A 26,704-nucleotide genomic window follows, 5' to 3' on the forward strand; every position below is an offset into this window, starting at 1 on the left:
AACATCCTTGAAAACATATTAAAACAAAACATCCTTGAAAACATATTAAAACAAAACATATTTTAAATCATCTTTTTAAAGAAAGCTTTAAACATCTTTTTTAAAAAAGCTTTAAAAACATTTTTTTATAAAAGTTTAAAAACATATTAAAAAGCAATTCCAACACAGACATGGACTGGGATAAGGTCTTAGAAAAGCTAAATGCCAATTACAGTGGTACAATATATTGTACAGTGGTACAATGTTTGATCGAAGCACCATAGCACCCAAATCACTTTCCAGTAAAGAATATTTTAGGGTATGTTTTTGTAAATGTCCATTAGGCACCTTCTCTTTTACCTGAATAAATGCAATCATTTGTGGGCCGGGCTTTTCTCATGGACAAAAAGGTAGATGCAGAGCGCACTGAATGCAAGCAGTTAAGTTACAACTGCTGCCTAGCTCAATATCAATATAAACTTCTTCATACATCTAAGATGTTGATAACCCAAAATCATAAACATCTGTCAATATGATTTCACTTGCAATACACCCTGCTAAAACCTAATACCTGTCAGGGATGTTGTGGTTCTGCGCTAGCAGGGAGTTGGACTAATTACCTTTGATGTCCCTCCCTTCCAGCTCTAAAATTCCATGACTATTGCTCCAAGCCACTTACTATCTCTGTCTGGTTATTAGCGCCTCCCTTCTCTCCTCTCCCCTTAAATCTTGTATCATCAACATAAAAGTAACAATTTACGGCAGCCATGGAGTCCATGTGCATAAGGATTTCCATCTCTTCCATAAGACTGTGCATGCAGGGACATTCCCTACTGTGAAGACAGGTATTTCCCCTCTTAGACAAAAGAATAAAGAAGTGTCTGGACCCAGAGGGTTCTATAGTCCAACAAGTATATAGATACCAAAACATTTTAAAAGTTTTTTTTTAATTAAGAACTACTGCCTATTTTGTGTGTTTAACACAGTTAACACAATTGCTTTCTAGAAGTATCTCAGAAATGCTTTGAAATTTCTTCCCAGAGAATACAGATTCCTTTTGGGGGAAAAGACTATGAATTACCCAGAGTGTTGAACATTGAAACAAGTGGGACTGCATATTGAGCACTGTTTGAGGGAACTGCACTTTGAACAAAGTTTACTGCAATATTCTGAATTCAGTTCTACAAGTGTTTTCATAATACCTCCTGTGATTTCAGTGCATATGTTCTAGTCAGTACTTTTCTCCTACCTCTCTTATAATAAAAATACTCATCTTTTCCGTTTAGTACTCTTCCTGAAGTCAAATTATCTCCTCTTTTGTTGTGAGGGTCTATGACATGACTACTTGCAGGAATAAGAGGTACAAAAAAAATCCCACCACCCAGTGCCAGGAAACTTCTGAATGAAATCCACTTTTATAAGCTACATTACTAACAGATATAGTGCATTGCATGCTTTATCACTTTAGAGAGTCACATCACAACTTTGCTGTGTTTTAACTGCTGCCACAGTAGTGGATATAGCATGATATAAGCAAATGTTTCTATTTTGCCAACTTCCTTTTCATTCTCTCAGCTTCCTGAAAAGTTGTTTTTAAGGAATAAAACTTAAGGTATACAACTTATACAAAATGCTGCGGCTCGACTACTTACAAACTGTCGCCGCCGGGAACACATCACCCCAGTGTTGTTCGACCTACACTGGCTCCCAGTTATTTTCCGGTCCCAATTCAAGGTGTTGGTATTAACCTTTAAATCCCTATACGGTCTCGGCCCAGTTTATCTGATGGAGCACTTCCAGCGCCACCAACCATGCTGCCCAACAAGATCAGCCACACAGGACCTTCTCTCAATCCCGCCAACTAAAACAGCTAGGTTGGCGGGGACAAGAGAGAGGGCATTTTCAGTGGCGGCCCCCACTCTCTGGAACTCCCTCCCGTATGACCTTCGACATGCCCCTTCCCTGAATGTATTCCGCCAAGCTTTGAAGACCTGGCTCTTCAGACAGGCCTTTGGGACTTACGGGGAGGGTTAAATTTTTACGACCAATAGCCTACTACTCTGTACTGGAACTGTTTTATTGTTTTATTGTTATATTGTATTTTATGATGTATTTTATTATGATGTAATGTATTGTTGTTAAATTGTACGTCGCCTAGAGTGGCCATTGGCCAGGTAGGCGACCCACAAATTAAATTATTATTATTATTATAACCCATTCCATGCTTAGGATGTTGCACAGGCACTTTTCAAGGTAATTTACAACCACATTCAACAACAGAAATACACCACCTTTACACGATACAGGTTCCACGAGTTATATGTTTGACACTCTGATAAAAAGTAAAATGTTAATTAAGCCTCACTAGGTAGCACTAGCATGGCTTGTTCACTGCGAGGAGAAAATGGGAAAAAGCATGGGACTCTCACCTTCCATTTGTACAGCATATTACAATGATACAGATAAAGTAACATGAGAGAAAATGTGTGTCTGGGAATTGGATTCAAGAGACAAATATGCAAACCACATTGCGTTCCTGTTTAGAGTACATAGCTACCAACAGAAGTTCTATTTGTAGAAATTTAGTCTGTTGGTTTGCCTAGTCTCATTTTACACATTAATATTTTAGCATTAGAACAGTAAAAAAACAACCCTCTAAACTAATAATGCTCAAAATGTCATGTGCCAGACAACACAAACATCAAGAAACAAACTATTTCTCAAACAATAGCATGATGCTTAGTAAACCTAGCACACGAAGAGAAAGATAAATGAATAATAAGTACTGGCTGTTTTTAAGTCTGCCAGCCAGCTTAGGCGTTGTGAGCTTATTTTGGCAAGACAGGTGAGGCTGCAATTCTATTTTTCCTCAAAGAGGAGTTTACAATCCTAAGAAACAATGTTAAAGCTCAACAGATTATAAGGAGTCGTGTAAGCGTGACAAATATGTACCCTGAAAAATGAAAAAGCTCTACAGGAGGAGGACTACTCGGCTTTTGGGGATACCTCTCTCACTTCTAAGCTTGACTTAAGCCCATGTTGGAAGTGGGGCAAGAGCAACTCCTGTTTTGTTCTTTTGTTTAAGCTCCAGAAGGGAGATAGAGCCAGGGTCCTCCAGATGGATAGGCTTGTTTACCTTTACCTGTGATGCTCTGACTGACTTCCTTCTGTAGCTAGACTGTTACGTCTTTAGGGAAGCTTACCTGCCCCTCCTCCTTCCGCCCTTTCCTCTCCTTTGTCCTCCGACTGTCCGGGAGAGAGGAGACATCCCTTTGTCTCTGCTCTCTCCAAGCATGAGGCTAACTCCCGCACCTGGGCGTTACACCTCCAACTTAGTTAGAACTAGGTATGCCTTTCTATCTGCAATGTATTTCTATAAATAAAGTAGCTTTTCTGATTTTACTAAGTCTCAGTGATGCTGATGCAGGGTAAAAGCCTGCTTTCTTAGGCAAACGTACGCACACACTGGCACATTCGCATTTCAACATCTGCTGTTACTCTCTGCTGCTGTGGTGCTGCTTTTAAACGAATTTAAGCAACACAATTACACACAGCACAATAGCCCATACGTGGGAAACAACATTTAAATGGGTTATGTGCCTAGTACGAATCCCTGTAGAATCCTTACCCTCACCATTGGCAGTAATGATAGCACAGACTGCATCTCCATGCCTAAACTCTGTTTAAATGCTATTAAGAGCATGCACCTGTCTTTTCCGCAGAAAAAGATACCAAACTATTAGTCCATGCTAAAAAGGGCCATGAGAGTGGTACCCTTAACTCAGCCAGCAGTATTATTAGTCTATCCAGTCAAACCAGAGTCAAGTAGAAGTATCTGCCCTATTTCTAGAATTATCTTTCTGCTCCACCAAGCATGTACATGTGCACACACAGTTCTACATTGACCTGGTGGTTTGTTTTTGATATTTACAATATCAAGGGTGCTGTGAGAGGCCGGCCCAAAGGGAAGCAAGCTCTGCGCTCTGCCAAGGCCTCTCAGGAAGAACATAACTGCAAGAGAAAGACAACCATGGCCCCATCCATCAACCAGCCAAGGAGAAGCTCCAGGAACTTGCTGCTGCCTCCCTGGCATAAAGAACTCTACTCCAATACTTGCTTTCCTCTTCCTTCTCCATTCCTTTTCCCTTTTGTATTGTATCTATTAGAATGTTGGACTGCTGGTAGTGATTGTCTAAGCACTATACAGAGCTCAGATTTTTTACAGGCTTTTAAGCTTACTATTATTAGGAATACTTTCACCATAAGTCACCAGAAAAGCTGACAGAGGGGATGCCAAGGTCATCATGACATCGTTGGATTACAGAACAGGAGACACTAGCTCAACCCCACATTCAATAGACCACTACCTTTGGACTCCATTGAGAAATACCAAATGGGACTACTTGACCTGCTGAAGAAATTCCCCATAGCAGTGTAGGAACAAATCTATATAGATATCAAAAAGACTTGATCAAAGATGTTTAATCTGCCACCTCAATTCCATAAAATGGATAATCTTGGGTGCTCCTTGTCTCAGGCATTGGCCTGTTTGCCAATATGTAGATTAATACTGCAAGTTATTTTCAAAGCACCATAGATTTCCTGGGAAAGTTGAAGTTCTTTTATGATTTCCCAAAAAAATACCATTCTTGCAGCCATGTATAGAAGTTTCATCCACCAACATCCAACACACAAAGATAGACTGATATTACAGCACATTGAGAGATAGTGCCCAAAAGTCACCCAGGGGGCTTCATGGCTGTGTGAAGATAAGAACTTTTGTCTTCTCTGGTCCTAGTCAAATGCTCTAATTTCTACAACACACTGTCTAATAACAGATAGAATAAAAAATGCATATAGAACATTAAAAGCACAGGAACGGCAGCTCTCCTGGACAAACTGAGCCATAAACCATAGCACTATCCTTGGTTGAAGGTTGTGGTTAGTTCACATAAGTTCACTGTGAGAACAGGATGCTGGACTAGATGGGCCATTGGCCTGATCAAGCAGGTGGTTCTTAGGCTCTTATGAGGAGAGCTAAACCATGAGCCTAGGCTCAGACAAGACACCAAGACAAGCCACGGCTAGGCACAGCATAGCAGCAGAACAATCAGGGAGGAGCAAAACGGGAGCAGTCTATACTCCCAGAGTTTGCATGATCCAGATGCACCTCATCAAGGAGATCATTCCATAATTTGGGGGCGACCACTGGGAAGGCCCTCTCTCCCTTGTTGACAGACTCCCAGCTTCCCTCGGAATAGGCACCCGGAGGAGGGCCTTAGATGTTGAGCGTAGTGTATGGGTGGGTTCGTGTCCAGAGAGGCATTCCATCAGGTATTGTGGTCCTAAGCCGTGTAAGGCTTTATAGGTTAAAGCCAGCACCTTGAATCGAGCTTGGAAGCATACAGGCAGCCAATGCAAGCGGGCCAGAATCGGTTTTATATGTTCAAACTGTCTGGTCCCTGTTACCAATCTGGCTGCTGCATTTTGCACAAGCTGCATTTTCTGAACTGTCTTCAAAGGCAGCCCCACGTAGAGCACATTGCAGTAATCTAACCTGGAGGTTACCAGAGCATGGACCACTGAAGCCAGGTTATTCCTGTCCAGATAGGGGCGTAGCTGGGCCACCAACTGAAGTTGGTAGAAGGCACTCCGTGCCACTGAAGCTACCTGAGCCTCAAGTGACAGAGATGGTTTTAGGAGAACCCCCAAGCTACAAACCTGCTCCTTCAGGGGGAGTGCAACTCCATCCAGGACAGGTTGGACATCCACCATCCGGTCAGAACCACCACCCACTAGCAGCATCTCAGTCTTGTCTGGATTGAGCCTCAGTTTATTAGCCCTCATCCAGTCCATTGTCGCAGCCAGGCACTGGTTCAGCACACTGACAGCCTCACATGAAGAAGATGAAAAGGAGAAATAGAGCTGCGTGTCATCAGCATACTGAAGGCAACGCACTCCAAAGCTCTGGATGACCGCACCCAACGGTTTCATGTAGATGTTGAACAGCATGGGGGACAGAACTGACCCCTGTGGAACCCCATACTGGAGAGTCCAGGGTGCCGAGTAATGTTCCTCAAGCACCACCTTCTGGAGGCCACCTGCCAAGTAGGAGCGGAACCACTGCCATGCAGTCCCTCCCACTCCCAACTCAGCCAGTCTTCCCAGAAGGTTGATGGTATCGAAAGCTGCTGAGAGATCAAGGAGAATCAACAGAGTCACACTCCCTGTCTCTCTCCCGACAGAGATCATCATACAGGACGACCAAGGCTGTTTCCGTGCCAAAACCAAAAAGTGAGGGTGAAAAGTTCTAAACTACATAGTCTAGCCATCTATTCTTGTATCTAATTTCCTTTCACTGTCTTCCCTAGCCTGGGAGTCTAGACATGGTGGCTTCAGCAATTGGTCTCTGCCTTATTGTGAAGTATCTATCCTACCATTGTTGGTTTCCATGTTAGTACTGTTCCCATAGAAGTATCGTTTGACATTACTCAGTACACAGATGATGTTGAAATACTTGTCGTGTTCCTCTAGAACAGGCTCTACTATTTCATTTGTCTGCATTTTGCTCAGTTGCTCCATAGTGGGTCAATTTATTTCTATTACTATACACAGGAAGATTAAGACGTATGAGCTACTAATACTGGGTCATATTCCCACAGTAATGTTGATGACCTCAGTGTGCTTGGCAGAAAGAGGATTTCTTTTTTGGCACAGGTATTTCCACACAGTTTCCCTACATGGCATTTCTAAATAGCAGAAGTACTAAATGCAATTTATTACCATTTACCCAACAGAGCATTATTTCAAAAAATACTGCTACAAACCTCGTATTTAACCTTGTATTACTATGTACATAAATAATATCCTACAAGCATCATTGTATGTATGTTTCAAATCATAACAGTAACATGCTTCTTAAATCACACAACCATATACATTTTAGCCTTGTCTCACCAGTATACCTTTGGGCCCCATAACACTATAATCTACACACTGCCCTTTCAGAAAGGAGAATTCAGAACTGAGCATGCAGCTTAAAACGAAACAATACAACAATCTCCCTTCCTGGTTCCCTTGGGTCCAAGAAGAGTGACAATGGGAATAAATAGTTTGAACACTCAGGGAGCAATTGCTAGAGCCACCATGTCTGGATTCCGAACCCAGGAAAGATAGTGAAAGGAAGCTAGACACAAGAATAGATAATGTAGTACAGTGTGAACACAGCCTATCATGAAATGTACCTATTTCTTCTAGCTCCTTTCCCAGCATTCTGACTTAAAGCCAGAAGCAGGAAAGAGATAAATGTTAAACAGAATGGGAACATCTCCCCACCTTTTAAATACTGGACTATAGAAGGATATAGCGAAAAGACAGGGATAGTAGCCTTTACAGGATCTATATTTAGTCAGAGAATTATAGGTCAGCAAATCCCTGCAAGAAAGAGGCATACTACACACATCAAGTGATACTTACTGCATATGCACCCATCAAAAATGCTGCATTTGCTCGTTTCCGCTGGTCAAAGCTCGTATAATACACTATTTTTTTTCTTGATAGACTGAATGACTGTTTAAAAAGAAAAAGATGAAGGGATGGTTAACACAGGACCAAAAAATTAAGTGTACAACATACTGGTAGCTGAGTTATATCAGTTTACCCAAGTCTGTCTTGACAGTTCTTTCAAATCAACTTACACCCTGGTCACAATCATGACAGAAAGAGCATGAAGACACTGCTCCTTCACTAAGCAAGGGGGAGAATGCTGTTTGGTTCACATTCCAATATCTGAAACCAAGCATATTTGCAATTTGCACTTCTCTGAATTTTGCTATGTAGTTCTCCAAATAGTGTGCAGAAATATGAAAATATTATGAGAAGTGTGCACAATAATGTACACAAATTTTCATGCAGACTTAAAACAAATCACAAAATGATGCAGAAATGGGCAAACTGAATGTAAGATTGGAAAAGGAAAAAGTGATAGAAACTAAAATGGACAGATTCATCTGTCCCTAGCTGACCACAATAGGCCATCCTTACCTTCCCCAACTGAAGCACTACTGAAGGTGCTCAATACTCTTTGGTCCTCTTCAGAGATGAACATGTAACTTCAAACACATTTATTCCCTTTAAGTTCAAGTTCCTGTCTGATTAACCGTGCTACTTGCAACACGATAAAAACATCAGGACATGAATAACTGAACTTGTTAACAATGGTATTGTTTATATTCAGTTTTGTATATTATATTTGTGAAGGTCCACAGGGGATTGCCTCAGGCCAAAGGGCTCTTAACAGCATGCCTCCTTTAAGAAGGCCTCAATCCACTTCTGTGGGGATCAGGGCAACCTCTCCATTAGCCAAGCCAGGAGATGGGAGGGGCAAGGGACAGCTGAGAATGCCTGATGCTAATGAGGGTCTCCTGGAGCTGCTGAGCATAAATAGTCAAGAGCTAGCAGCCCAGCGGAGGGTTTTGTGGAGAAGGAGCAGAAACCTGCGTAGCTACTATCCCAAGGGTCTCCTGAAGCTTCTTTGTCTGTCAACCAGAAGATACAGGAAGCTTGGAGAAGAGGCTGCCCTCACTACCCAAACCCTCTGGGGCAAGGATATTGCAGGACTGATAGGGGTAGCCATAGAGTATTGGGCAAAGGGGATAGCCACAGGACAGCTGGACCTATCTGCGTGAGCCCTATACCCCTGAGAAAGGAGAGGATACTGGAAAGCCACTAGATTTACAAGGGTAACAGTGCCTAGATCCAGCCTGCCAAGGACCCTGGAGACAGGAGAAACTTGGGGCTTCTACAGTAGCAACTTGGGGCTTCTACAGTAGCTGCTGCTAGCAAGGAACCCAGAAAAGAGCAAGTATGGATAGAATGCCCTGAAAAGGACTTGTTGTTGTGACTCTGGGTGTGGGGATTGAGCCTCGTGGTACCTGTGAGAAGAGAGTGACAGTCTGTAGCAAGGGATAAAGCTTCAATAAACTCAAACGTACTTCACTCTGGTGACTTGTAATGGTAAATGTGACTCAGGTTTGGGCCTAATCCCCATGGACCCCATGGATCAAAGTGTCTTCAATGTGCCCCTCCCTCAGGAGAGGCTCACAATATTACATTCACATCAATCAGCTTGATCATGAGAAGAGTACATATTATGAAACAGAAATAGTGTTCTACTTATTAATATTCATTCTGTTTCACTAGTGTTTAATACCTGGAAATTATTATTTCAAAGCTTTCAGTAGATAGTCAAGATTATATAGTTTATATCAATTTATAGGCTTTATCTGGAAGTAAAACCAAAGCATATTTTTTAGCATTTTAAGAATGAGCATTAGCAAGACCCAGGCTTGCATGCTTTCTCATTCTCTACTCTCATCCCAACACAGCTGTGAAGATTGGTTGCTGCTGCTTACATTTTAGATTAACCAGTTTAGTGTGTCACATGAAGTTTAAACTGTGGTTAAGCTTACCTGTGGGTAGTTGAAACAAGCCAATCTCATAAATTACAGCCTGAAGTTGGCATATTTCAACTAATTATATTAATATTACTTCTACTGCTATCTTGTTCTTAAGGTTTTTTTATGAGACATATCTATTATATTAACTAGAATAAGGAGAACTGTGTAGTGGTGTTATTCTTCACTTTTCTCAATAATCTTTTATTAATAGAGCAAACCAAAGAGTAAGGGCACAATCCATCCAACTCTCAAAAATTACTGCATGAAAGAGAAGGATGCTTCAGGTTGTTAGGAACTGATAGTCTTTTTATATTGCTTCTAATTTCACTAATTCACCTCTTGACCATTTATTAGCCTATATAAATCTTTACTAAGACCTCAAAACAATTTATGCCCAGAGAGGTATCTGTGTTAGTCCCTAGCAGCAAAAACGGGGTCTTGTGGCACCTGAAAGACTAACAATTTATTAAAGCATAAGCTTTTGTGGACTACAGTCCCACTTACTGCTGTTCACAAAAGTGTATGCCTTAACAAATTATTAACCATTACTTTCAGAGAATTGCCTCCTTTCTTTGCCACACCTGCAAACCAGCACTCATGGTTGGTTTCTCTCTGAACATACCACTAGAACAAGCCATGAACAAACTATGGTATAAGTAAAGAATGCCTGGTTTCTAAAATGGTTCTGTGGCAAGGGATTGTGGAGGAAAACATCTTGCCTAAAGTGGGGCTTCTGAGAGGCTGTGAGAACTGCTAATTAAGCACTAAGCAAGAACACCTTATCAGCAGAGACTGGTACTTCAAGGCCACAGGCCTGGGAAGGTTGGTGAGTGTGTGGCTGTTAGGCATGAAAGCTCCAGAAGATTTCATCATCAGAAAGCCCCCTGATTGGCTAATTAATTCCTGGCTGTTGCTGGGCATTTCCTCAAAAGAATAGGACCAAGACCCTGGGTCTTTGTTCCCCAGTGTTGCTGGTGCTACCTGAAATTGGGGTTCCACATTCCATCTGCTATCCAGGCTATACATCTCTGAGGAGATGTGGAACGATGTTACTCTGCTGGTTTACCTCTACTGTGTGTATAGAATAGGCTAGACGGCTTTGTTATTTCCGTTTGTGATTTGAACTCTCTCTGTATTTTACCTAGCCCCTGGGGGTGTTTGGTTTAAGGAACTATTTTACTGCCATACTTTTTGCACTTTTGTTTTATTGTAATAAAGCTATCTCGTATTTACCAGTGTGTGTTCATTTCAGGGGTAATTGGCTCTGAATCCAGCACCTTGGCCAATTAACCACAGACTACTGTATATGTGGGTATTTTGCCTGAAGGCTCCAAGACGAGTGTATCTTTGGCTCTTGTCTTTTAGAATCCTTGGCAGGTCTATTTCTAGCACTTTGGGTTTCCCCTTGGCCCAGAGTAGGTGACCAGGTTTAAGGGATGGTGGCAGTCTACCTACCTTGCATGGTTGTTTGTTTACTCAGCCCTGGTAAGGGAGGCATGGGTTGTGTCTGGCCAGGATCAATAGCCCTGAGCTTGGGAATTGAGTCCTGGTGTGAACTGGCAGCAGTTCATGACAGTATATTCTTGGATGGTTCTCACGGTTTGTTTGGAGGCTTGGAAGAATAAGCAAGAATTTAGCAAGTGCTAAAAGCAAAGCTCTGTTGGCATTTGCCTTATTTTAGGGTGAAGGTTATTTCATAAGCTGGGCGCCACAATACCAGTTCAGCATTACATCTAGTCTAGAATGTCTCAGTAATTAACAACGTAATTAAGCCTATGTAGTTAGTCTAAAATGGCGGTGCAACAGCTACGGATGAGGGAGCTCCACCACTGACGGCTTTTATGGGGTAATTTTCTATATAAATGCCCCTTGTCGGAGGCTACAACATATTGGAAATACGGGGCAGCCTCCCCCCTCTTTATGCCGTCTCCCTCGTACCTGACCGGGATGCAGCTTGGTGCTTTCATCTGCACCGGGCCGGCGCCGCCACCGTCGCATGGAGCCGGGCTGGAGCTGGGGCCTTTTGGCGGGTCTGGTGCCGCTGCCTGTCCCTGGGAACACCATGCTGTTGCGATGATCTTTCGGTGAATGCTGAGGGCGGGGGAGCGCCCCTGCAGCCGCCACTATCTTACCATCTGACCTCTGTCTGCTTGCCCTTAATATCGGCAGTATTTACATCTTAATGCCTTTGTTGTTGGCTTCTGAAGAGAACTTCCCTGTTAGTCCGACTTGAAGGGGTTTGTTTGCCGCGCCCCCCCCCCCTGAATGTACTGGATGTTGGATGCTGAGATCAAGAGGGGGTGTTGTTTTTCGGTCTTGCATATGGACTATCACTCACACCGGTCTTTGTGCAAGGGTGGGAAGACTCACATCACGAGTTTCCATCTGAAGGCGCACTTCTTGGACTATACAGATGAGAAGCCTTATTGTAACTGAGTTAGTCTCTATGTTATTGTTTAGCTTTCTTGCTTAGTGTTTGGTGTTTTTGATGTTTTATATGTTTTTTGCTTTGTACGTCGCTCAGAGTGGCTGGGTAGCCAGCCAGATGAGCGACTAAGAAATCGAATAAATAAATAAATAAATAAATAGTTGAGAAGACTAAGTGAGAAGTTCAGTTTTTAGTTTAAACATGCAAATATGGCTTGTTTCCAAAGAATATTCACTATTGATACTAAAAAATACTTGTTTCCTTAATTTAGAAAGATGAAAAGGATTAAAGAAATAGATACACACTCATTATAGAACATTCACATTTACTGGGAAACTAGGAAGCAGTCGCAACGTGAATCTTTTCCTTTGTACTATGGAATTCAAAAATTCATCCAGAGAACTGTGATCAACTTCACAAAAAGGTACAGAGTGGCTTTTATCTTCTTTGCTTTGAACAAATTTGCTTTAAATAGCAACACATTTAAAAATGGTTTTCATTTTTTTTTACACATATTTCTAGCACAGGTTCTCCCCTTTCCTTATACTGCTTGAGATCCTCCATCATTTATGTTAGGAAACTGTGGTATTTAGAGAAGCAACAGGACACATTGCCAGAGATTGAGCAATGCTTCACACAGGCCCCTGGCATATAGGCTCCTCATGTGGCAAGTGTACACAAGAACCTTTTACTGTAAGGGGAAAGATTAAGGGCATAACATAATACTATAAAATTACGAGCATATCTGCAAGTGTATGCAGTGAATATTTTCTTTCAGAAAATTAGAATTCAGGACTGCCTAATGAAATTGATGGGCAGTAGTTTTATGAGCAAAGTACTTTTTCACACAACACAATGGCTACATTCCGATGTAATGCTAACCCTAGTTTAACGTTATGAGAACAAGCCCAGCCAAGCTTTGGCTTTCCATGCTCTCTCCTTACCTCATTTTGTGTGGCTGCAAGGAGGAGACTGGAAACTTCTATTTCAGATTAACTGCTGTTTAGAATGTCATCCGAACCATTTATGAAGAACTGTGGTTAATCTTACCTATAGTCTGTAAAAACAAGCCAGCTTCATAAACAGTAATTTGAAGTTAGTTTGTTTCCACTAACCATAGTTAAGATTAGGGATGGAGGAAAGATTCAGTTCAGTTTGCATTTAAAGCCGAATGTATCCAATCTGCACTTCCCAAAACAATATGAGTACTGAAACACAGCTGTCCTTCAAAATTTGCATGTGTCTGAATTTTGCAATGCAATTCTCCAACTGAAGAATGATTACAACAATGCATAAATTAGGGGCAAATGTACATAAAATTGAATATATTAGTGAAAACAACATACAAAAATATGTTATATTAAGATAAATTGCTTGCAAAAATGTATATACATACAAAAACATGTGTTAGGAGAAATTCACATTACAACGTTGAACAACGTTCATGAGGATTTTTTTGAAAAATTGCAAATTGCAGAAGTGCAGAGAACTGAATTTATGATTAGAAAAATGAGCAACAGAGAACCAAAATCGACAGATCCTTCCATCCCTAGTTAAGATTAAACACTGTTTGGGTTCAGGTGACACTGTGAGGAAACTCTTCTTCACAGCCAAACTGGAAGAAGGGAGTGGGGAAGTACATGAGACCAGTGGAACACTAAGCTTGCAATAATGAACTATGGTTTTAGAGTTATTTCAATAATGGCTTGTATCCAAAGGTACTTTATGTGCAAGCACAGTGGTCTTCTGTTCATGCAAGGCAGGCCTCCTGATTTTTACTGTTTTCCCCATCATACTGCAGCCCCTTACCATCACATTTCTTACTGATCTTACTCTACCAAACCTCAGGAACACCTTTTGGAGGGAAAGGGGGCTGCAGTAGGTAAGGTTGATAAGCAAAAATCAGGAGGCTTTGTGCGAGTTGAGGTGCTTTCCATTCATGTGAAAGCATCTTTGGAAACAAATCAATGAACTTATGGGAATTAATAACTTCTGGAGAGAAATTTAGATAAAAGATTAGACCAATGTTATGGTGATTAACCATAACAGTCACAACCATGTGTAGAGGCAGTATATTGATGATTAACAGTTGCTGGGGAAACGATGTGTATTTATATTACACTCTGCTTATAACTTTCCCCAAGGCATTAGGCTGGCAACTATAAATTCAGACCAAAGGTCCATTTAGTTTGCTGCTCTGTATCTATCTATAAGTATGGTATTATCAGTCGTTCTGATTTCAATCTGTTTTTTACTTCTTTAGTTTTCTTATACGTATTACAATTAACCTCTATATCAAATGAAAATGTCCTTTGTAATATAAATCTTCAATTTCTTTATTCAGGAAGAAAAGTCAAGAATTCTGTTAATTATCATAAACAGTTGTTACTTATGGCAGTTGTTAAATTTCATTAAAACCCATATTTAGGAGAAAATATAGTGTTCTTACCTTTAATTTCTTGTTTAGTTTACAGCATAATCGATACACCAGAGCCAAGTTTAAAGGTCCAAAATCTGCATAAAAACTAGAAGAAATATATACCAAGGGTAAAAAAAGTGTACTTTTAGTTCTTTTGAAAGCAATTGTCAAATATTTCAGCTATCACTATTCAGGTATCACTATCCCTTACTAACTCTAATCCTGCTGAAACCTACATAGAGGCATAAGAATTAGAAGCACAGGAACAATTTATGCTACATTCTACTCTATAACTATCAGTGAGACAGACAAGAGACAATTAGGAGATTATAGCACCAAGATTATGCCTGATCCATACAGAAAAAGTTGTAGGACCATCTTTAGTTATATTCAGTGGCCATGTCTGATGACCAGGTAAAAGGTTAATGAACAATTTTACACGATGCACATGACCAACACAGTTATAAGAGATTCTGTACTGACATACTGTTATCTCTGATATTGTTGGCAATTAAAACCTAGATAACACCCAACTTAATTACTAATGAAATGTATCTAGTCTTTTCTACAATTATGATGAAAACAAACCAAATTGATATATTTCTTTTCAGAATCAAGAAACATCCCCACCATCATTTGTGTTCATGTAGAAAACAAGGTGTGTGTGTGTGTAGATTCTTGGGTAAGGTAATAGAGTGTGTGGTGGCCTCCCAGCTCCAGAGATTCCTGGATGAAACGGAGTATCTAGATCCATTTCAATCTGGTTTCAGGCCTGGGTATGGGGCAGAGACGGCTTTGGTCGCCTTGGTGGACGACCTACGCAGAGAACTGGACAGGGGGAGTGTGTCCCTGTTGGTTCTGCTGGACCTCTCAGCGGCTTTTGATACCATCGACCATGGTATCCTCCTGGACCGCCTAGCTGGGATGGGACTTGTGGGCACTGTTCTGCAGTGGCTCCGGTCATTCCTGGAGGGGCGAACCCAGAAGGCAGTATTGGGGAACTCCTGTTCGACTCCTTGGCCGTTGGCCTGTGGGGTCCCTCAGGGTTCAGTTTTGTCCCCTATGTTATTTAACATCTACATGAAACTGCTGGGAGAGGTTGTTCGGGCGTTTGGAGTTCGGTGCCACCAGTATGCTGATGACACCCAACTCTATTTCTCCTTTCCACCTTCTTCCAAGGAAGCTGTCTTGGTTTTAAACCGGTGTCTGACGTCAGTGGTGGATTGGATGAGGGTGAACAAATTGAGGCTTAATCCAGACAAGACAGAGGTGCTCCTGGTCAGTCATAAGGCAGATCAGGGAATAGGGATGCAGCCTGTGCTGGATGGGGTTATACTCCCCCTGAAGACACAGGTTCACAGTTTGGGTGTCCTCCTGGACTCAGCTTTAAATTTGGATTCCCAGGTTTCTGCAGTGGCCAGGAGGGCTTTTGCACATTTGAGATTAGTGCGCCAACTGCGCCCGTTCCTTGACCCGTCCGATCTGGCCACGGTGACACATGCCTTAGTCACATCCCGTTTAGATTACTGTAACGTGCTCTACGTGGGGCTGCCTCTGAAGACTGCTTGGAAACTTCAGCTGGTACAATGTGCTGCAGCCAGAATGTTAACTGGGGCTGACTACAGGGACCATACAACTCCCGTTAAAAAAGCTCCACTGGCTGCCAGTTTCCGGACACAATTCAAAGTGCTGGTGCTGACCTATAAAGCCATACATGGCTTGGGTCCAGGCTATTTGTCAGACCGCATCGCCCTCTATGCGCCTGCCCGGGCCCTGAGATCCTCAGGAGAGGCCCTTCTTTCAATACCTTCATCCACACAAGCGCAACTAGTGAGGATACGAGATAGGGCCTTCTCGGTGGCTGCCCCTAGGCTTTGGAATTCCCTCCCCAAGGAGATAAGAATGGCATCTTCCTTGCAGTCCTTTCGTCGACAGGTAAAAACTTTTTTATTTCAACAAGCCTTTGATTCCGAAGGCTGCTAAGGATAGGCCTAAAAGGAGGTTATATTGTTCTTGCCTGTTTATTTTTTAATTATTCTGATTTTATGAGTATAGTTTTTTAATTATCAGAAACAGTTTAATGCTATTTTAAATTAGTCATTTTTTAATTATACCTGTCTACATTTTTAATTATGTCTACACTTTTTAATTATATTTGTCTATATTTATCATTTATGTATTATATGCTCTTAACTTTGGTAGGTTTTTTAATTGTATGTGTTTTTTATCTGGAAGCCGCTGTGAGTTCCAATTTGGAAAAACGGCAGGGTATAAATAAAGTTAATAATAAAGTTAATAGATATCATTCCCCTACTTCAGAATAATTTGACACAAAAATGAATACCATAGTGATTAGTCCTGCATTTGCTAACGTTACAGCTATCCTACTTTCAAAAATATCCATGTCAGTCCCCATTAGTTTATTCCTACAAATCACATAAAATATCACATACCTTAAGGATAGAATATGGAGAAACTGGTTCCCAATCGGAAAGGGTGTGAGACAGGGGTGTATTTTATCACCCTACTTGTTTAATCTATACGCAGAACATATCATATAGAAAGGAAGATTAGACCAAGATGAAGGAGGTGTGAAAATTGGAGAGAGAAATATCAATAATTTAAGATATGCAGACGATACCATACTACTAGCAGAAATTAGTAATGATTTGGAACAAACGCTGATGAAAGTTAAAGAGGAAAGCACAAAAGCAGGACTGCAGCTGAACATCAGAAAGACTAAAGTAATGACAGCAGAAGATGTATGCAACTTTAAAGTTGATAATGAGGACATTGAACTGGTCAAGGATTATCAATACCTCCGCACAGTCATTAACCAAAATGGAGACAATAGTCAAGAAATCAGAAAAAGGCTAGGACTGGGGAGGGCAGCTATGACAGAACTAGAAAAGGACCTCAAATGCAAACATGTATCACTGAACACTAAAGTCAGGATCATTCAGACCATGGTATTCCCTATCTCTATATGTGAATGTGAAAGTTGGACAGTGAAAAAAGCGGATAAGAGAAAAAACATTTCATTTGAAATGTGGTGTTGGAGGAGAGATTTCGCATACCATGGACTGCAAAAAAGACAAATAATTGGGTGTCAGAACAAATTAAACCAGAACTGTCACTAGAAGCTAATACGATGAAACTGAGGTTATCATACTTTGGACACATCATGAGTAGACATGATTCACTAGAACAGACAATAATGCTGGGAAAAACAGAAGGGAGTAGAAAAAGAGGAAGCGCAAACAAGAGATGGATTGATTTCATAAAGAAAGCCACAGACCTGAACTTACAAGATCTGAACAGGGTGGTTCATGACAGATGCTCTTGGAGGTCATAGATTCATAGGGTAGCCATAAGTCAAAATCGACTTGAAGGCACATAACAACAAAAGGCTGTAAAATGAGATGAGAGCTGGGAAGTGCCAGTATTGCATATTGTTAAAACAGACAGTGCCTTGGGTGGGCAGGAAAACAGACAGGGCTGATTGCTGTTGCTTCTTTTGTTTTTCAACATAAAAAGCTAAGAACATGATTATGATCTTGCTACACCATTTACACCTCAAGAAGTAGTATAAACATACTTACTCTAGGTTGTATCCATCTAAATTCTACTCAGAGTAAACCCATTAGAAATAAATGTGCCTAAATTTAACATGTCCATTAATTCAAATGGGCCTACTCTTGACTATGGCTGACCTTGAGAAATATTTTGAGATGTACTGATGAAAGGTGGCTTACAACATAGAAATTAATATTATCTGGCTACAATCCTATGCACACTTCACTTGGGAGTAAGCCCCAATGAACGAAGTGGAATTCTGCCCTGCCCCCCACCAGTAAACATGTATAGAATCAGCCTGTTCCAATAAGAGAGTACAAATGCAGCACTTTATAGACTGAACAAAGAAAGGGAAGGGTTTTTTTGTGACACCGATATCCAAGCAATTTGAAGAGCCATTCCATGTATTTTCTTAATAGTCCTGTTTTTGGAATCTAAGACTACTTTGTGTTTTACATGTCAATATTTAATTTAATAATGGCATAAGAAATCTGCCAAAACAAAGCTTGTCATTTATAGTTCAGCAGCTCTGTGATGTTGAAAGGTCCAGCTAAACTTTCATTTTTCATCTTCAGACAGAAACACGTTCAGCTATAACAGAACTGTGACTTGTCTTTTCAGTGTTGGTACTTGCTGGCTTCAAAAGGCACAAATGGTCTCTGCTGGAGAGGCAGGCACTTGGCTCTATGGTAACATAACCTTGTAATAAATGAATCCTCTCACTGAGATTATGTATGATGTAGCCCACGATCACATACAATTACTTTTCCAACTGTTCAGTTTCTGTACTGACTTAAAATTAACATCCATCTTAAAGGCATTTTTTAGATTTTTTAGGCTCTTGCAGAAGTTAAGGTTTCAGAAGGACCAAAGCATTTTAATTGCAAGGCGTAAGGAGTTAAAGTTCTTATGGGCTGCCTCAATCTGAAACAGACACAGACCAACCAGAGAATGTGCTGACCAAACGTAAGCCCTATTATGCATTGCCCAGTCAAGTGTGATATGCCAAGCCTAGATCTGCTTGCAAAGAACAGAACAAGAGCTAGCATTCTTCTTAAAGAGTAAGTCAGTTACAAGTTTCCAGCTCATTAATTAGTTACCAGTCTGACTAAAGCAGCCCTATGGCTGCAGATCATTTCCCACCATTTTTATTATAAGATAAACAGTAAAAAAATAGTACTTTTGAGCAGGGCAAATACATTTATTTAAGACATATGTCAAAATAACAAATAATAACTTTCAATAGGCTGGGCTTAAGGTAAAACAATAGTTGGCCTGTTCAGCTTTTCATTTTTATTAAATATACAAGCTCATTCATTTTCCTTGGCATGAGAGGTTTTGATGTTTAATCATAAAATATTTAATTGGACTTGACAGAACTACAGTAGACAATTAATAGTTGGCAAATGAGACATGGCCGTTACAGTACAAATCACTTTTTTGATATCCAAAGTTATCAAATCAACATTGCTACAAAAGAGGCAGGTGCTATTTATTGCTACATTAATAGGAAGACGCACAAACAGCATGTAGATGAACAATATTTAGTTGTTAAACCAGAACTGTCACTAGAAGCTAAAATGATGAAAGTGAGGTTATCCTACTTTGGACACATCATGAGAAGACATGATTCACTAGAAAAGACAATAATGCTGGGAAAAACAGAAGGGAGTAGAAAAAGAGGAAGGCCAAACAAGAGATGGATTGATTCCATAAAGGAAGCCACAGACCTGAACTTACAAGATCTGAACAGGGTGGTTCATGAGAAATGCTCTTGGAGGTCACTGATTCATAGGGTCACCATAAGTCGTAATCAACTTGAAGGCACATAACAACAACAAATTTTGGTCTTTTTTCATATGCAGAAAACTTAAGAGGATTCAGATGATCAGTTTCTGAAAACAGGCAGAAGCTATAACTATTTTTAAGGTAGAATTTAATTTTTTTAAAATTATATACTACTGTTCATACAAATTTCACAGCTATATACAAGGAAGTAAAAACAGTGATGTTAGATACAATAAGAGATCAGTAAATAGTAAAAAAAAAAGCAGAACAGCACAGACAACAGCAACCCTGCGGTTTCTGAAAAAGAAGTTTTTAGGACCCCATCCTATACATGCCTACTCAAAAGCAAGTCCTACTCCAAATGAAGTATAGGACATCAGCCATAACCTGCCTTCAAAAAGACAGCAGGGAACAGGCTGTATCTTCCTCAGAAGAGAATTCTAGAACTTGAGGAATGCCACTGAACAGGCCCTGCTTCTCATGGAGGACAGTTTCCTAGTAAGATGGAATCTGAATCAGAGCTCAATAAAAGTGTTTGGTGGGGAGAGCTTGTACAGAAGGAGATCATCCCTGAAAGATCAAGTCCCAGACTATTTAGGGCACTGAATTGGTAGCCAGTGCAGATAACACAACATTGATGATGCATGACTATCTCAAAATAGGTGATCTGTGTTTGTCAGTGAATGGGAAACTGCATTCTGCACTAGCTTCCAAACATGATCAAGACCAGCTCCAATATGGAACACTTTCTACAAGTCAAAATAAGATTGATTGGTCCCTTGATCAAACAAATATGCATTACTGTAATGACAAATGTTACATTAACAGAACTACAAAAGAACCCTGCGGTGGGTGAGTTCACCTTTTGATACCATCACATAAACAAATGGCTTATACTGCACCAGTGAACATGCCTTCATGGCGATTGCAATACTCAATAAGGATGCTGCTCAGGCATGGTAGGGAATTCTGACCCAGAAATAGTAACATACACTATCTCACAAATCTACTACATCTAGAACAAAAGCTCAGCATGATTCCAAGTTCTAAAAAAGAAGTATCAGGAAGACAGCTCAAGTACTAAACGTAATAAAAGGCTGTCTTCAACTTTTTCAAGTTGATTAGTTAATTATGTACTGGATTGATCCCTGTATAATTCTCCCAGGGATAAATTACTTAATAGGTAGTATTAACAGGTTTCTATTATTTATTAACAGATAACAGATTTTCTATCTATTAAACTATTATTTGTTGATGGATGGTGATAAATGCAGTACATATCAGGCTTCTGTGTTTGCCTTAGCAGCCCAGTGGTTTCTAACAAATTGATTAAATGTAAATTGGATCAAACTCAGGATTAAAAGAGTTTCTAGATTCAATCATTTAGCTTATAGAAATTATGAATTCAGGATGCAAGGTGAAGATGGGTAAAGAAACCTAGTTCTCTTCCTGCTCCCTCTGCCTCTCCACCTTCTCAATTCCAGATGGGACAGCTCCATTGACTTTATAGTAATCTGACAAATTCTGGGTTTCTCCAGCATTTAAGGGCTTGCCTCAGTATGGTACAACAGTGCCATGAGGTTTCTGCAGATATGCAGTCTGATGTCACAGAAGCCTTCCAGGCAGACAGTGAAATCTGCGAAGACCATGTTCCAGTCCAACTGTGCTGTGAACCAAACTGTAAATCTGCTGTACGTTGTGTTTTGATTTGCCTCTGTAATGGGCCATCCCAGATAATGGATTAAAATATGCATAAATTATGCTGAAATCATTTACATTTGCTTATATTGCTCAGAATAAGCTTAAGCTTAGAATATGCTTAAGCTTTGCTCAGAATATGTTTATAAAGTCTGCTTCATGCATAACAGCCTAATAGTAAGAAATGAATAGCTTAAAACTGCCCCCCTTCCCCCTCTGTCTCCTGACCAAAGCTGTAATTTTGCTATGAAAGCAGCTGGAAGACAAAGATAAGGCGTCTAGGCAGTACATCAATACTCAAATCGGCATTGTTCAGAGGAAGTTCCTTATATGGTATGGTTAACACTACAACATTCTATTAGTAGTTTACAATGAGCATTCTTGCTGTCTCTAGGAGAAGGCAGAAAGTTCACTAGTGCCACCTCTAGAAGATAGCATAATTGATAAGACCATGGGAACAAATCTTCTTTGATAAAAAGTATATAAAAGGCCAGATCTTACAGCACTCATCACCTCTCAGCTCTGCTGGAGTGAGGGTCGAAGGATGCAGGAGAACCACCCATCTATTCCATCCATGACTTCTGATGGGTGATGTATTACCATGTACTTTGTAACTTTGGCTCTGTAATATGACTTAGAGTTGAACTCAGTCCTTCATCTATTGTAACTTGTTTTAACTAAGATGTGCCTTCAGTCTTTTACTTTCATGTTAAATGGATATCAAGCAACTTCTTTCATGCTGACATATATTTTTATTTTTCTGTTTCTGCAATGATGGCTAAGGTCACCTAGAATGCATTTTATTAGTTGTAGTGTGCAAGTTATGAATAAATAGCATATATTATAAAGACTGTTCTGTTGTCTGAAGTCTGATTTCTAAACAGAAAATTTCTGATACCTCTCAAGACATAAAAATTCTTGATTGGGGTCTCCTCTATCTTCCGCCTGCACAAGGCAACTGCTGTTGATAACTTTTGAGCTTAGATGAGCTAATGTTTGACATACAAGGACTCCATATAGACAAGGAAGAAGGGAGAAAGCAGGAACCCTCGACTCTGTGCATTCACTGGCAAGGGGGCTGGCCTTGTCGATATTGCCTCTTTACGGGGAAAAAACACTTGACCAGTTTCTGAGCATCACTTGGATTTGAAGAAAGATGAAATCAAGATGGAAACAGTAGCCACATTGATATAATGTTCCACATGCGTGAGTGGACCTGCCTTGGCTCTTGAACACAGTAATTTAATTTTAAAACAGTAAATCTTTTAAAAGTGAAAGATTTAATTAAAATTGTCAGTAAAGATATTGTCATGAGCCAGATATTGTCATGAAAAGTATCAAAAGCCAAATATAAATTGATAAGGCAAGACAAGAAGTAATTTGAGGAGCACATTTCTTAAACTATAAAGAAATGGTTTAACACACCAGAGAGGCAGCATGACCATTAGATAAACTATTAGATAATAAAAGGTGTAACAGGAGTGCCAGAGATAGAGAAGGAAACTATAGCAAAGCTAAATGAATCCTTTCCATCAGCCTACTTCAGAAAACATTTGGGAGAAACCCAGACCCGAGCCATTGTTTTTATGATAAACGGTGAGGTTTAATTAATCAATAAAAATTGTTTCTAAATAAATCACTGGAGCCAGATGGCATTCACCTAAGAATTCTTAAGTATGAAACTGTTAAAACTAAAATATTTAGCTTATTATTCAAGCCAACCTCATTACCAAAGAAGTGGAAAGCAGCCAATGTAACACTGTTTTATTTAAGGGATCCAGGAAATTACAGGTCTTGGCCCAAGTTCTTTCCCAATCAAATTATTAAGAATGATCAAGGCTAGCATTATCAAAGGAATAAACCAGAGAGCAAAAGTTCTCAGTGTCCAAAGTATTTTATTATTTCCCTGACCTGTTTCAGAAACAAGAAATCTCTTCCTCAGTGATACTTCTTATTTGCACCCTGCAAAAATATGCTGCTGTAGCCTCCTTCTTTGCCAAATGCAGGAGAAACCTACAGCAATATTTTTTGCAGGGTGCCAATAAGGATTTCTTCCGAGGGGGGAATTTCTTGTTTCCCAATTGTGTCTAGCAACAATATATTCGGTATTTTGAGAACTTCTGCTATTTGGTTTTTTTTCTGCATTCAGTGCTTCCCCCCACCAAATAACAGCTCGTTATTTGAGGATGAATAAGCAAAGCTTCAGCAAAAAAAACTTGTTTGAATAAGTCTTCAGAAAACCGAGCTGTCATAATATAAGGACAGGTCCTCTTGGTTTATTTTAACCAGAAGCCAAGAATTACATGATACAAAGGAGTGAAGTAGATACAAGGGTCCCTCAACAATATGTATTGGGACCAGTACTAACTTTTACATACGTCATATGGTTTTGGGGGTGAACAGTGGGGCATCCGTGTTTACAGATGACATCAAATCATTTAGAACGGCAAAATCCTAAACTGGCAGAAGATATTCAAAAGGATTGCTCGAAATGGATATCTCTACATTTGTTGTCTAGGCAAAAGAATGCCAGACAAACTTCCACTGAGACAAGCATAATATGATGCTCATTCATTCAATGAATAAAATTATCTGAAATCACATATACCAATGAGATCTAGAGGTTTTTTTGGGCAGTCACAATCAATCTGGTGGAACATGAAAGGCAAGATATTTAGTTCAGTGTGCTGTGGTAACGCCAGTGGTGGTGGTGAACATTTAAAAAAGAATGAAGTAGTTAGTACCATGATGCTTTGATTTGGATTCCTGCATTGAGTGGGGGATTGGACTTGATGGCCTTATAGGCCCCTTCCTACTCTACTATTCTATGTTTCTATGCCAATATATAAATATATCATGTGCCTATGGAACTTGCGGAGAGAGACAGAATAATCAGACTTATTACTTACTTCATTTATCAGTCACTTCATACAATAAAAAATCTCAAACCGACTTGACAAAATACATACAAACAATTTAAAGTCAAAAAAGAATTTAAAACAATGACAAAATTCATAAAAAACTCACCCAGTAGTATGTTAATAAGGACCAGGTTGTATCCACCCCACTAAAAAATGCGCACCAATGTAGGAGGAAGTATTAACCAAAGGCCTGAGTGAATAGAAAGGTCTTAGCCTGGCACCTACAAACTGCTAAGGATGGTGCCAGGCATGTCTCCATGGGGACAGCATTAAACAGATGGGGGGGCGTCTTCTACTGAAAAGGCCCATTCTCGCGTGGCCACCCTTTGCACTCCTCTTGAGTGGGGCATACAGGAAAGGACCTCTGATGAGGAACATAGGATCTGGTTGGTTTATATGCGGAGAGGTAGTCCTTGAGGTATTGTGGAGACATACAAGGCTTTAAAGGTAAAAACCAGCATTTTGAATTGAGCCCAGAAAGGTTAAGGAACAGGAAGATGAGACTAGGTATAAATGAATAGTTCTCCCAATGGAGAGATGTAGAAAGTGGAATCCTCCAAAGTTAGGTATTGGAACCTGTGCTTTTAAACTTGTCCATAAATGGTCTGTACTTAGTCTTGAGCAGTGAGATAGCCAAGTTTGCCACTGATACCAAATTATTCAGGCTGGTTAAAACAAAGAGGGAATGTGAGGAGTTTGAAAAAGATATCTCCAAACTGGGTGACCAGGCAGTAAAATGGCAACTACAATTCAGTTTAAGCAAGTGTAAAGTGATGTACATTGGAGTAAATAAAATACTAATTTCACATATTTACTCATGCAGTCTGAACCAGCAGTGACTGAGCAGGAACAAGACCTTGGGGTTGCAGTGCATAGCTTGATGAAGATGTCAACCCAGTGTGCAGTAACAGTAAAAAGGGCAAACTCCATATAAGAGAAAATTAGGAAAGAGACTGAAAATGAAACTGCCAAAATCATACACATATGAAATTGACTTCCACAATTAGTGATGGCCACCAACTTGGATGCATTTAAAAGAGAATTTGACAAATTTATGGAGGATAAATTAGTGGCTACTAGCTGTGATGGTTATATGTTCAACCTCCACTGTTGGAGGTAGTATGCCTCTGAGCACCGGTTGCTGGGAATCACAAAGGGTGGGGGAGAAGAGTGCTGCTGCACTCAGGACCTACTTGTGGGCATCCCAAAGGCTATGGTTGGCCTCTATGAGAACGGAAAGCTAGATTAGATGGGCGTTTGGTCTGATCCATCAGGGCTGTTCTTATGTCCGGGAAGCAGGGGGAATTTTTACATATGATCAAACACTGAAGGGCTGGGGAATTTTTTGTTCACTAAAGGAAACACGTGGAAGGACATGCATGGAGAAAGTAAACAAGATTTTTCTCATAGTTCTAGAACTTGGAGGTTATCCAGTGTAACTGACTGGCAGTAAATTGAGGACATGAAAAATAAAATAGTTTTTTTCCCACACAAAGCATAATTTATGTAGGGAACTCCTTACTACAAGAGGAGGCGATGGCCCCCAGCTTAAATAGTTTTAATAAAGCACTAAAAGAATTCACTGAAAATGAGGTCTATTAGCTTTGACAGATGAGCATAATGTTTATGTACACAGACAGTATACCTTTCATTAAAGTCCTGGGGGCATCAACAGGGGATGGCTGCTGCTGTTGTTTCCTTCGGAGTTCCCAGAAGCATCTGGCTGGCCACTGGTCAGAGTTCTTAAGTAAATTGGCCAGCACTGCTGCAGCATGCAATAATTCTGATGATGCAGCTGACAACAGGGACCATGCAGTGGAATGGCTTTCAGAAAAAAGCCAGAAAGGGTATTCATTTGCTGACTAGAAGAGTCTTGTGTGGAGATGCCTCAGTTACCTATGGAGTAAGAAGTCTCCTCAGACCTTTGTTTTAGTGTAAAACATACTTTGAACAGTTGTCACCACCAACCAGTTATACCAAGGCTGGTGGAGGTCACTCCATATAAAACAAAACCAACTCAACCTCCAGTAATTGGAGAGTGGATCTAACACAATTAAAAAGGAATCTCCTGTGATTAGGAACGTTTCTAAATCCTTAAGTAAGTGTAAGGCCAACTGGCAGAATGAATAGGATTACATGCAAGATAAACCCCAGATACAAGCTTCTGGTTATAAAAATAAAATTAAAGAAATCAGTTTTATAGGCCTGAAAAGGTTTTTTTTTTTTTAATGACGGGGAAAATATAAAATAATAAAGAGACATTGGAATCTTAAGCTTGACCTGGTCTCTTGATGTCCCTGAGTCAGGTGGCATTAATTTTTAGTCAGAAATCCTAGGCCATCTTTAGAGAGGAAATGGAGGATAGCACACCTTGTCAACAAAAGAAAAAAAGCAAGGCTTTTTCCTTTTCATAGTCCCTGAGACCTTCCTATCCAAG

The 26,704-nt window shown here is 40.2% G+C and overlaps 1 protein-coding gene across 6 annotated transcripts in view; it reads right to left on the reverse strand.

Moving 5' to 3' along the window:
* Window positions 1-26,704, reverse strand: part of CDC14A (cell division cycle 14A) — a 159,437-nt gene that overhangs the window by 124,654 nt on the left and 8,079 nt on the right. For all 6 annotated transcript variants that reach the window (XM_061633833.1, XM_061633831.1, XM_061633832.1 and 3 more), the window contains exons 3-4: window positions 14,315-14,390; window positions 7,456-7,548 (exon numbers count right to left, since the gene is read on the reverse strand). In XM_061633833.1, coding sequence (XP_061489817.1) covers window positions 7,456-7,548; window positions 14,315-14,390 — 169 coding nt within the window. The remainder of the gene's footprint in view (window positions 1-7,455; window positions 7,549-14,314; window positions 14,391-26,704) is intronic.

The sequence above is a fragment of the Rhineura floridana genome, chromosome 6, assembly GCF_030035675.1.
Source record: "Rhineura floridana isolate rRhiFlo1 chromosome 6, rRhiFlo1.hap2, whole genome shotgun sequence".
NCBI lineage: Eukaryota > Metazoa > Chordata > Lepidosauria > Squamata > Rhineuridae > Rhineura > Rhineura floridana.